We start from the raw sequence: 13,424 nt of genomic DNA, 5'->3' as shown, positions 1-13,424 counted from the left end.
TCACTTTTGCACATGCTTTTCCAAAGCGCCATGTGTGAAAAACAGTGGTTCTGTTTCTTCCCACTGCTGTAAGAGTGATCTAGAATGTAGAGCTGACCAGGTCAAGCTTCAGCTTACATCCCCACATCGAAGAACAAGTCTGATCTCTTCAGAAAGGCCCTGCTTTCTGAAGGAGGGATGTAGGTCCAGCCTTACTTTGCCATCTCCGGGGCACCCAATCCCTGAAGAGGTAGGCTATGATCACCATGTCTGTTCTAGAGACGTGGTCAGAGGAGGTAAGCCAGGCTGAGGACCACATTAACAATTCCCAATGCCTTTCTTAAGCATTTTCTGTATGCTAAGCTCTTTGCAGGCTTGATTTCATTTATCTTCAGCACAAGCCCTGGGGGTAGGTCCTGGTGTTCCCTCCATCATACAGGGCCAAGAGCCAAGGCTCCTGAGTCCCCTTGCCCAGATTCAAGTCCAGAACATGACCACTTACTAGTGGTGCAAGGTCAGGCAAACTACCCCACTGCCTAGTGCTTCTGGTTTACATCGAGGATTGGGTTCAAAAGATCTTGGTGGAGAGCAAATGAATTAATATGCAAGAAGCCCTCGGAACAGTGTTCAGGGAGTGGGGTTAGACACCTTCTCACTGTTCACTCCCAACCTCTTAGCTGCTGTGCTGTGCTGTGCTGTGCTGTGCGACTAGATTTCTTCTGGACGGGAAGGAGATGGTCCAGGGTGCTGCCACTGCACCTGTCTTTCAGGGGAAGGGGCCCCAGAGCAGGTGTCCCCACCGGGTGTCACCACGCTTCACAGCCTTAGCTAGCACCCCACCCCGGGAACATGGTGCAGACCTTTTCTGTCAACTCGCTCACCAGGTCAAAAGCATTCAAGATGCAATCCGAGACAAGAAGCAGCGGTTCAACTTCCTTGGGGAGGAGATCAGTCTGGATCCTTCTGTGGGAATCTTCATCACCATGAACCCGGGCTACGCTGGCCGCACGGAGCTCCCGGAGAACCTCAAGGCTCTCTTCAGGTGAGTGTCTGCCCTGCCCTGCACAAGGGCCCAGCAGAGAAGCTACTCTTGTTTTCTTCACTGCAAATGGTTGCCATACATATTAGAAGAAATCTGGGGGGTGCCTAGGTGGCTCAGTGGGTTAAAGCCTCTGCCTTTGGCTCAGGTCATGATCCCAGGATCCTGAGATCGAGCCCCACATCGGGCTCTCTGCTCAGCAAGGAACCTGCTTCCTCCTCTCTCTCTTCCTGCCTCTCTGCCTACTTGTGATCTCTATCTGTCAAATAAATAAATAAAATCTTTAAAAAAAAAAAAAAGAAGAAGAAGAAGAAGAAGAAATCTGGAATGCATAACAAAATAGAGTTTATAAAACCACCTTTCCTGCTATCACCGGTAAAAATCATTTCTTGCTGAATTCTACTCTATTCTCCTTTATATGGGTATTTTGAAGTCCTACATTTGTGGTCAGCACACAGTTTCACATTGGTTTTTTTGGTTTTTGGGTTTTTTCCCCCCCCCACTTCGTACTCCATCATAATCCTAACAGAAATCACCTCTTCTGTTAGATGGTCTTAAGAAATCTCATTTTATGACCACATTTTATTCTGCCAAGTACATGGCCCATGGTGTAATTAAGTACCCCCCATATTTAAATATTAAGACAGTTTCTAACATTTAAAGGAAATGTATACATACTGCTGTAATGTGCATCTTTGTGCATAAGTCCTTTTCTCTGTATGTGTGATTATTTTCTTTGGCTAGCTTCCCAGCAGCGGAATCACTGAGTCAACAGGGAGGTGTGTTTTCAAGGCTCTTGATACACATCGACAAATTACTTTCTGTACAAGAGCACTGCTGAACCGCACTCCTGGTAGTGAGGCACAAAAACACCTCTTCTGTTTCCCCTTGGCCACTGGTGGAGATTGCCATGCTTTAAAATCTGTATCATAATAAGAAAATGCAAATGCATTTTTTAGAAGGGGCTGGAGTCTCCATTCTTTGTCTCAGGGCAGAGAAGGCAGCCCAGTTGCAGAAGATGCCTTGTGGCTTCTGATTCTCTGCCTGCTGGACTGTGACCTGAGCCAGAGAAGCCCTGGGAGTCATGACACAGAGGTCGGCTTCATCTGGGGACCCAGAACCCCTGCACTCCCGGAGACATGGAGCCCAGGAAACCGCTGAACCACCCCCCCACCTCGTGCACTCCGTCCCTCGGTCCGGTCCCTGTGTGCTCCAGCAGTGGCAGATCCCTGTGTCACAAGAGCAGTGTGGGCATCCCCCCATCCAGGCCAGTGGCCACTGCTACCAAGAGCTGGTTGGAATATCACCAGGCTGCCCCACGTGGTGGCTGTTCATTTGCACAAAGTATTTAAGTGAGCTTTGTGTTCACAAGCAGAAGTAGCTTATCACCCTGACCAGAACCACTCTTTGCAATTTCCCCACCAAATTTAAAGGGAACGTTTACACCAGAAAATCGGGAGGGGGTGGAGAAAAATATGCATAAAAACAATAAATACGAACATCTACTTTTATACTTCATCTTCACAAAAGCCCTCCCTGTGAGCTGGGTACTTCTAGTACCTGCCTCGTACAGGGAGAAAACAGGGCCAGCACATTGCCCAGGTGGGAACCGTTCCTGGCATTAGCTAGGAGCCCACAGAACAGGGTTTCAGACCCAGACTGTCTGACTCCAGAACTCTTGCCTTCCCCATCTGAAAACTATTGTCCAGAGATGGTTGCAGCCCTTTGGCAAGCTCCCTTCCAATATCTGGTGGGCAGAGTATTTCTTTTTTAAACTTAGGATAAGACCCAATCTAAGGTAGGACCCTGACTTCATTAACTAATATTTTCCCATCCCACTAAATAGTTTTCCTCCTCTATCATTATTTTCCATGGCCTTCTGTTGTGTGGATACATACTTTTTATTTTAAGATTTTTAAAAATTTATTTCTTTGACAGAGAGATCAGAAAGAGGCAAAGAGGCAGGCAGAGAGAGAGGAGGAAGCAGGCTCCCTGCTGAGCAGAGAGCCCGATGCAGGTCTTGATCCCAGGACCCTGAGATCATGACCTATACCAAAGGCAGAGGCTTAACCCACTGAGCCACCCACACATCCCAGTGGACTCATACTTAACCTTATTTTAAGCTGCAAAATAATTTTTGAGACTCTACGTGTTTGGTTCCCCCTTTGAATCTGAATACAATGAAAAATAATTTAAAGGAAAAATGTTCTTGAATGATATGTTTTCGAAAATTTTATATCTGTCTAGGGAAAATGCAGCTAAATGTAAACAATCTTAGGCTCCTGTTACATACCTAATAAATTAACTCTAAAAATAAGTAATTTAAAAGTAAAATGTTTCCAGAGCTAGCAGTGGGGGGAAACTATATTAAATCCTTATAGACAAAAATTCCCCTCTATTCCCATACATGCCATTTAAAAAAAAAAAAAACTAACTTACTTTCTTTCTTTCTTTCTTTCTTTATTTTAAAGAGAGAGAGAACATGAGAACAGGGAAGGGGAGGGAGAGAGAATCCCAAGCAGACTCTGCAGCGAGTACAGAGCTCAGTGGCGTTCAGTCTCATGATGCTGAAATCTGACCTGAGCCGAAATCAAGTCAGTCACTTAAACAGCTAAGCCATCCAGGTGCCCCTCATATATGCATTCTTTGGCCAGATGGAGTTTAGTGGGTATTTTAGACCTTAGCATTAGATGTTCACATTGGTATGTACGTAAGCACAGAATAAGCCCCAGGTGTCTAGACTTGGAGGAGACATGCATTGTGAAAATGAGAAATAGATTCTTATCCATCTCCTTGGACAAGAGAGTCCATATCTTTTATCTGTATCTTTTATCCTTAGCCAACTCATCCCTAAATTGGGAATCTCCGATCAAACCCTTGCTAAGGGCTAAGTGTTTATATCACAGATCCCTCTGTCCGTGACCTCCACCAGTGTCTCTTGTCTTCCAAGCCTCCCTTCACCTGTGGGTGGGAAACCATCTTGGTCCTCTGTCTCCCCATTCACAGGCCTTGTGCAATGGTGGTTCCCGACTTTGAGCTGATCTGCGAGATCATGCTGGTGGCAGAAGGATTCATTGAAGCACGATCATTAGCCAGAAAGTTCATCACCCTTTACCAGCTGTGCAAAGAGCTGCTCTCGAAACAGGTACTCTCTCCAGTTTGGCTGGACCACCAGTCCAGTGGGATTGCCTGGCTTTCAATGGGGTCTGGGCCAATGTAGGCGAGCCTTCTCACAGAGAGTCAGTTTTCTGTAAAAAGAGTAAAAGCTCTCACCACTTCTACAGCAAAGACTCGTGTTCATTTTCTTAGCCTAGCATTAAAACGAAAACCTATTTGGTCCCCAGACTTTTATTTTTTTCCCATAGTCTAGCGTCCTTGGGCTGTTTCCATTGAGTTTCTCCTTCCTTCAGGCCTCTCTTACTAGAACCATCTTTGCAGCCATGGGCACACTCAGCCCCATGAAATCTGACCCAGGTGTATTTCTTTAAAACCTCTTCTGTTTCGGGGGCCCTGGGTGGCTCAGTGGGTTAAGCCTCTGCCTTCCGCTCAGGTCATGATCTCAGGGTCCTGGGATTGAGCCCGGCATTGCGCTCTCTGCTCGGCAGGTAGCCTGCTCCCCACCCCCACCTACTTGTGATCTCTGTCTGTCAAATAAATAAATAAAATCTTTAAACAACAAACAAACAAAGAAAATTCTTCTGTTTCTCCATGCTTTCTGGGGTTCCTTGCTCACTGTGTTATCTGCTGGGTCCCCAGCACCACGGACTTGCAGGCCAGCAGCCAACATCCACCAATCCAGCCCAAACCTCCCTGTTGAGCTCTAAACCTGTATATGTAGCAGTCCACACCACAGCTCCCCAAGCTGGGCCTCTAAAGCCCGTCTTCCTGCCTGTCTCCACCCCAGGCTACTTCTGCATTCTGTGCTTCCGAATGCAAACCCGCACTTACTCACTGGCTAATTCTGGAACGCTGGGAGTCATCCTTGGCATTTTCTTTTCCATCCAACCGTGGATGAACGGTTGCACATTCCACCCTGGGGATTTCTCTTAAATCCATCTCATTTTCTTCCTACCACTTTATATCCAAGCACCCCTGCCTTTTAATTTAAACTCTTGCCTTTCTACTAGTTGCTACTGGTAATTTTTCTGCACTGCTTTTCTCAGAGCATTTGAAGTCCTCCTCAGTGTAGAGCACATGAGCTCAGCCTCGACCATCTCTAGGAGTTAACATGGCTTCTTCCTGACCACCTCTACGAGCTAACATGGCTTCCTCCTGATCATCTCTATGAGCTAATATGGCTTCCTCCTGACCACCTCTACAAGCTAAAATGGCTTCCTCCTGACCACCTCTAGGAGTTAACATGGCTTCCTCCTGACCACCTCTACAAGCTAATATGGCTTCCTCTTGACCATCTCTAGGAGCTAACATGGCTTCCTCCTGAGCATCTCTAGGAGCTAATATGGCTTCCTCCTGACCACCTCTACGAGCTAACCTGGCTTCCTCCTGACCACCTCTAAGAACTAACATGGCTTCCTTCACCTCTAGGAGTTAACATGGCTTCCTCCTGACCATCTCTAGGAGCTAATATGGCTTCCTCCTGACCATCTCTAGGAGCTAATATGGCTTCCTCCTGACCACCTCTACAAGCTAACATGGCTTCCTCCTGAGCATCTCTATGAGCTAATATGGCTTCCTCCTTACCACCTTCAGGAGCTAACATGGCTTCCTCCTGGATGCCCTTCCTGTCTCTGAACATGCAAGGAGTAGCCAGATAGGTCGGGAAGTGGTTCTGTTTGCTTTCCCTGGCCCCCAACCCCTGTATACCCTGGGTCTGCTTTGTGGTCAGTCATAGAGGGAAGAGTAGCTAATGCCAAACCGGAAGCTGGGATCTGTGACCACCACAATCTTCCATGTCATTGGTCTTTTCCTAAGCCTCTGCCCTGGCCTCCGAAGTGACCTGCCTATAATTTCATAGGTGCTGCACAGGCATAGGGCGTCCTGCTTCCTAGCATGCCCGCCTGACCTGCGCCATCTTCCCTCAGGATCACTACGACTGGGGTCTGCGGGCCATCAAGTCTGTGCTGGTGGTGGCTGGATCCCTGAAGCGAGGGGACCCTGACCGCCCTGAGGACCAAGTCCTGATGCGCTCCTTGCGCGATTTCAACATCCCCAAGATCGTGACCAACGACATACCCGTGTTCATGGGCCTCATCGGGGACCTCTTTCCTGCCCTGGATGTGCCCCGGAGGAGAGATCTCAACTTTGAAGCGCTGGTTCGGAAGGCAGTGGTGGATCTGAAGCTCCAGGCTGAGGACAACTTTGTAATCAAGGTATGCGGACGCTTTCCCTCCCTAGAATTTTTTTTTTTTTTTTTTTTTTTTTTTTTTGTCTCTCACTGCTTTTCTTGGATGATGGGACAACCTTAATCCAAAGGGTTGCCTTAGATGTACAAATATGTGTCTACCTAGGCATAGTGCATTTCAAGAGCTCTTTCCTGGGTCGCCCACACTGTGGGAAGGGTGGTGGGGAATGCAAGGGCAAGATGGCACCCCTTCCATCGGAAAGCTCACCATGCAGCAGAGGACTAAGTCCCAGCCCAGTCTGCCCTTGCACATGTCCTTTTCCTGTGAATTACTTCAGACAGGATTAGAGAGGACAGATAGTGGTAGACTATGGGAGCCATGCTGCTTCTTTGGCATGTTTCTGAGCTTGTAAGCATTTTGAAGTGATCCAGGGCAAGCTTTCTCACAGTTAGAAAGACCTGAGGGTGGTAAGCAGACTAATGCCACCCTCCCTCTCCTCACCCGAGACGTCTGCCTCCCAGTCCCCAGAATCTGTGCTTTGTGACGTGGCAATGGAAGATGAGGGTCGCTGATAGAATTAAATCTGCTAATCAGCTGACCTTGGGATGGAGGGGTGGTCCTGGGTAACCTGGATGGCCCTGTATAATCACAGTGGTCTTTTAAGTAAAAGAGTGGGGTAGGAGGGTGAGTGTCCCCCTGCCACCACTGGCACTGAAGGTGGAGAAAGGGGCCACGTGCCAGCAATGCAGGCAGCCTCTACACTCAGGAAAAGGCAAGAAAACAGATTTTCTCATAGAGCCTCCAGAAGGCACTGACCCTGTCAGCATTTTGATTCATGCCCCATGAGACCCATTTCAGACTTCCGAGCACTGAAACAGTAAAAGTTGTGTTGTTTCAAGCAGTCATTTGTTAGAGGAACAACAGAAAATGAAGATTTTTAGCAGCAATTACAGACTTTCCGGAAAAACCCTGAAACTTCAGGGAATGTATGACAGGCTCCATGGCCTTTGGAACCGTGATGGTTTCTCCTGTGTTCTGGGGAGGCTCAAGGCAGGGGAAGAAATTTCTCCTTGCATTAAAACAGTGGATGACTGAAGAAGGCTCTGTCTAGAATGGATCTTTAACCATGATTAAAGCTCCCCCTTCTAGTCCCAGATTCCCAAGAAGGCAGGCCACGTACAGCCGGGCACTTAACCCAAAACCAGAAAGAAGAGTCTACAGTAACCTAATAAACTCTGGGGGGAAGCTCTGACTGCTCTTGGAATACTGGTGCCTCTGTGTATGGTCAGCCTGTTCTCTCTGGGGCCCCTCAGTCTGGAGGGCTGTCACCTGCTGACTCCTCCACAAGTGAAAGAACAAAGGCCGAGCTCTAATCACCGGCATCAGCTCTCATTCTGGGAGGGCCTCCCTGAGCATATCCAGCCATCCCTGCCTTCTAGAAAACAGAGTGCTGCTCTTCATTTACACTTGAGGCTCCACAGATCCTGGAGAAAGCCAACAGCCCGAGAGACAAAGGTGGACCGATGGACACTCCCCACCACTTCCCCACCCCCACCCTGCACGTGCATGCTTGTGCACACACACGCACACACACATACACGCAGTAGCTGACGCCAGTGTGAATAAGGTAGAGAGTGTTTCAAAAGTTCTAACTAGTATCCTTTAAGAAAATTTTAAAAATGATGCCCAGAAAAAGGGGATGAGATGCTATAAAAAAATAAGAAGAACTATCAGATTTGTAAAGAGCTCTTTGAAATGTATAATTGTATCATTGATAACATAAAATTCAGTGAGAGCATCAGAAGGTAAAGTCAAGGAACCCCCCCCAGGACAGAATTATGTATATGTGGGTACAGGAAAAAAAAGTATATTTTATATATATTTGTTTTTATTCAATGTATATGTTTTATAAGGATAGGGATACTTCTGTCTATATGTAAATATAAAATGTGTATATAAAAAATATATATGATAGACAAAGTGCAAGAGTCAAGATGACATGGAGAAGATTGATCTCTGTGCACCATGTTGCCAATAGGAATTTTAGAACCTTCTAGAACAAGAGAAACATGAGATTAGAGGGGCTCAGTCAGTACTGAACTGAATAGATTCAAATAGACTGTCGCAAAGACGCATCATAATGGAATTTCAGAAATCAGGGGTCAAGGGCAAACAGTAAGTTTCCTGGTTGGGTGAGGGACTGAGGAGGTAGGGGGACCCAAAGTAGGAGTGAGGTTCAGGGCAACATGAGAACTTCTCATCAGTAGTACTGGGTCCTAGAAGACCAGGAGACCACTCCTTCAGAGTTCTGAGGGAAATGATTTCAAAACCAATTCTGTGCCAACCAAGTTGTCATTCAAGATATTATCAGAGTCCTTAAAAAAAAAAAAAAAAGATATTATCAGAGTCCTAAATCTTACTTCTTGTGCACCCCCTTTTTTAGTTTATTTATTTATTTATTTTTGCTTTTTTGCTGTTTGTTTTTATGTAAATTCTTATTTATTTTTGCTTTTTTGCTGTTTGTTTTTATGTAAATTCCACTTGACACACAAATGTAATACTCAATCCAGGCGTACGATATCGTGGTTCAACACTTCCATACATCATCACAGGTGTGCTCCTTAACCCCCATCACCCACGTCACCCATCCCCCCACCCACCTCCCCTCTGGTGAGCATCAGTTTGCTCTCTAGAGTTAAGGGTCTCCTTCTTGGTTTATTTCTTGTTTTGTTTTTATTTTTTCACCTTTGCTCATTTGTTTTGCTTGTTAAATTCCACATAAGAGTAAAATTCTGTGGAATTTGTCTGTCTCTGACTGACCTACTTCACTTAGTATTATACTCTCTAGCTCTATGTCATTGCAAATAGCAAGATTTCTTTCTTTCTTACGGCTGAGTCATAGCCCATTGTATCTGTACCACTTCTCTATCCATTCATCTCTGCGTGGACACTTGGGCTTCCTCCATGATTTGGCTACTGTAAATAATGCTGCAGTAAACATCAGGGTTATGCAGCCTTTTGAGTAAGTTACTTGAGAATATACCATGGAAAAATGAGAGTGAAAAATGAAAAAATTATGGGTCTCAAAAAAATCAAGAATCAGGAAAAAAAAAAAAAAAAAAAAGTCCTAACATTTTAGCTGTCACAGGACCTAGAAAACAGTGAATCCAAAATAGGGCAGGAATTCCCTGGTGTCCAACACAAGACCTCAGAAATGGATCCATTAAAAAAAAAAAATGGATATATTCAAATCAAGAGTAGGTCAACAAGATGAAAGTTCTTATGTGCTTTTATTAAACTTCTCAGTTATGGGGCCTGAGGCATATGTCTTTTAGCAAAGTGAAAGGAAAGCAATTAAGAAGAGAAAAAAGTCATGGTCCAAATATTTTTTGTAAGTGAACATGACGTGATATTGATCACCATATGGAGTGTAAGAAAAGAGTATCCATTTGACCTTGGGTTGATGCTGAGAACGTCTTCTGTCAAGTCATGACTCTAGGCCCACACAGAACACAACGCAGACCACGCAACAACTTTCTCCCCCAGCGAAAACTCTCTACAACCGGCAGAATGTAAGCCACAATTGGCCTTCAACCCTCGATCACAGAAAATAGAAAAGGTCTAACTACAAGGCCCAAACAGAATATAAATATTGTCAAACATAGCAACGTAGAGGTAGAATGTGTCTGGCAGAAGTCGGGGAAAGAAAGGCACAGGGAAGGATGGGGATACTTCTATATTTACCTTGCAAAAGATACTGTCGAAAATGGATGGATTCCTGATTGGCTGAGTGTGGCAATAGCTCATTCAGTTGATAAACGAATAAACAACTTTTGAAACCTTCACAGTGAACCTTCACTCAGCGACAGGGAGGAAAAATGTACGGATACATGCCTCAGCACAGATGAGCCTTGACACATTATGAGTGAAAGAGACCATTCACAAAATGCCCCATACTTGCATAAATCTATTTATATGAAATGCCAGAAGAGTCTGATTTAACAGAGGCGTTGCAAGGGGCTGAGGTAGGAATCGGGGATAGGGAGTGACTCTCCGTGGGATGGTTCCATGAATAGGCTCAAAACCATTGCTTGGGACACTTCCAAAAAGTGAATTTTATGGTACTTGCGTTCTATCTCAATAATGCTATTGAAATGAATGAAAAGAAGTTGATGGAACTAGAAAGTGATTTTAAGGCTTTTGGGATCAGGGAAGCAGTCAGTAGTTGTTCATGGGGAAAAAATCTAGGAATATAATATCTCTGTTCAATAACCAGAACATGCCTCCACTTCCCTCCCCCCCCCCCATTTTTAAATGCAATGCCCTCAGGCCAGTTTCATGCTAAAAACCCTCCAATGCATCTGTTGTCCTTAGAATAACTTCCAAGCACCAGTTCCTGCATAGCTGACCCCTGCTTACCTCTTTTATCTCATCTTATACTCACCCTCCTACATCCCTACCTTTCTTTGCTGTTCTTTGAGCCCTCCACGCTTGCAGCCAGAACCTGGGGACTTTTCTTTCTTTCAAGATTTTATTTATTCACTAGAGAAAGAGAGAGAGAGAAAGCATGAATGGAGGGGAGAGGCAGAGAGAGAGAGAGAGAGAGAGAAGCAGACTCCCCACTGAGCAGGGAGCCCAATATGGGGCTCTATCCCAGGACCCTGCGATCACGACCTAAGCCCAAGGTAGACGTTTAACTGACTGAGCCACCCAGGCGCCCCCGAACCTGATGATCCTATACTCACTGTCACTCCACTGGAATGTCTCCCACGGATCTTCACATGGCTGACATTTTTCATTCATGTATTAGCTTACACATCAGCTCCCCACAGACCTTTCCTGATTCTTCCCTCATCCTTATCTCAGACCACGCTTCGTTAAGTTCCTGAAGGATAAAAACAAGAGCCAGGATTGCAAATCTGCTTTGGGTGCTCTTGGGCTCTGAACCAGAGGAACCGCAATCGCTTAGGACAGAGAAGAGGATAATAGTGATGCTGGGGAAATCACAGCTCAGCTTCTCAGTCAGTGATCCTGCCTCTGGGGAAATGAGTCCTCTCATTCCCCAAGCAGAAATGCATCTACTACCTTTATATTGAGCCTCAGAGTGATGTTCTCCTCCTGATCCCCAGGTTGTACAGTTCTAGAAATTTCATCTGAACATCTGTATCACTTAATTTTTTAAAAAAACAGAGAAGTTCTCTTTTCTCATGTTTTGAAATGCAGAATAAATAGGATGTATGGGGAGACCTTGGCATTGTACCACACTGTGCAGACTCTAGTACCTTACCCCATGCATTCACATTCCTCAGCCATTGAGGGTCTCATAGTGCAAAATGTGCTTGATCTACATTAAAGTTCAGTGTCTTAGCCCATGGGGCAGAAGACCCTTTACAATAGCAGCCACTCAGCTTTTCCAGCCTTCCTTCACGTTTTCAGCAAATATCAACACTTAGTATGTGCCCGATTCTCTGATAGACCCTGGAAATGAAAAGATAAGAAACCCAGTCCTGCCTACCTTCATGGAGCTGGTAATCGAATAGGGAGAAGAGTAGCCATGGCCATGTTGAGTACTGAGATGTAGGTATGGGACACCTGCTGCCAGCTAAGGGATATGTAGGACCAACCAGGAAAAGGTGAGAGAAAGGATAACATCTGAACAGAAAGCGCCATATCAAGAAAGAACATTATTAAGGAACCCCAGTTGTCTACCTGGAATGTGCATGCTGGGGGAGGGGAAAGAAGAAGCTGGTTTGGGCCAGTCTGCAAAAGGGCCTCTTAAGCCAGTCTGAGGGTTTGGGATATTGTCACCCAAGCTATGGAGAACCACTGTAGGGACAGAGTGATGGCAGTGACGTGATCAGATTTTCATTCCAGTAAATGTGCTCCTACAAGCATGGAAAGGTAAGCCAGGAGGCAAGCCAGGACAAGAGTGATAAGACCTTCAATGCTACCATGTCCCCAAAGAGCTCCTTGACTCCAGACTCATCAGACTATCTGGTCAACCACTTCAGGCTCTGTCACAGCACAAGCCTCCATGCTCTTATACCTCTGCTTGCAAATGCCCCTGTGCATCTTGGCAAACTCAGCCCTGAAGCCCCAGTTCACATATCTCCTCTTCTTCAAAGGCTTTCTTATTCCCTTTATCTGTACAAAATCAATTGTTTCTTCCTACCTGTTCCCATAGCACTTTATAAATAACTCGATTCTAGCAATTATTATGCTTCCCCTTTAGCCTGTAAGATCATGGAGAGGGGAGGGTCCTCTCTGAATCTCCCTCAGCTGGAACACTCTCCAGCACTTAGTTGATGATTAATAATTATCAATTATTGGGATGTCAGTGAGTGACAGGTTTGTCCCTCTGGCTGAACTGTGTGTCTCCCCAGGTTGTCCAGCTGGAGGAGCTCCTGGCCGTGCGACATTCCGTGTTCGTGGTGGGGGGCGCGGGCACTGGCAAGTCTCAGGTGCTCAAGTCCTTGCATAAGACCTATCAGATCATGAAACGCCGCCCTGTCTGGGCTGACCTCAACCCCAAAGCAGTCACAAATGATGAACTCTTCGGCATCATCAATCCAGCCACCAGAGAGTGGAAGGATGGTAAGGGCGGGACCCCCGTGGGACAAAATTCCTGCTATGCTGTGCCCCAGGGCAGGCTTGAATCTGCACCCAAGGGTGAACTTCAGAGGGAAGAACTCTGGCCCGATCAGTTTGGAGTGAGAGAAGAAAGTGAAAAGAATCAAAGAGAGGCAGACCCCAGTTCTGGCTTGGAGGGGAACCTAAGCCCTTGGGAGATTCTCTCTCCTTGGAGACCCTTCCAACTGCTCTTTGAGAAAGGGCATTGAAAGAGGAGAAAGCAGGGCAAGCATTCTCAACTGTGGTTCTTTGACTGTGTAGCTGAAGTCAGAGTCCCTACATTGCCTGGCAGTGGATTTAAGACACGGGTTGCAGTTGGGAGTTCACAGCTCATTTCCCAAAGAGGTAACATGGCAGGCTCTGGCTTCCCACAGGGGGCACCTGTTCCTGTCAGCCCCCAGGAATGATGGAGAGACACCACTACAAATAACGGGGCCTCATGGCCTAGCTGAAGACATCATTCATGCCCCTTC

The 13,424-nt window shown here is 46.1% G+C and overlaps 1 protein-coding gene across 4 annotated transcripts in view; it reads left to right on the top strand.

The window, feature by feature from the left end:
- The window catches only part of DNAH9 (dynein axonemal heavy chain 9), a 321,088-nt gene that overhangs the window by 122,275 nt on the left and 185,389 nt on the right, over positions 1-13,424 (top strand). For all 4 annotated transcript variants that reach the window (XM_059150223.1, XM_059150226.1, XM_059150225.1 and 1 more), the window contains 4 exons: positions 864-1,021; positions 4,025-4,163; positions 6,061-6,348; positions 12,705-12,915. In XM_059150223.1, the coding sequence (XP_059006206.1) occupies positions 864-1,021; positions 4,025-4,163; positions 6,061-6,348; positions 12,705-12,915 (796 nt within the window). The remainder of the gene's footprint in view (positions 1-863; positions 1,022-4,024; positions 4,164-6,060; positions 6,349-12,704; positions 12,916-13,424) is intronic.

This window comes from Mustela lutreola, chromosome 15 (genome assembly GCF_030435805.1).
Source record: "Mustela lutreola isolate mMusLut2 chromosome 15, mMusLut2.pri, whole genome shotgun sequence".
In the NCBI taxonomy this organism is placed as follows: domain Eukaryota; kingdom Metazoa; phylum Chordata; class Mammalia; order Carnivora; family Mustelidae; genus Mustela; species Mustela lutreola.
Note: the sequence above shows the minus strand (reverse complement) of the source record. Positions and strands in the feature narration are given on the sequence as shown.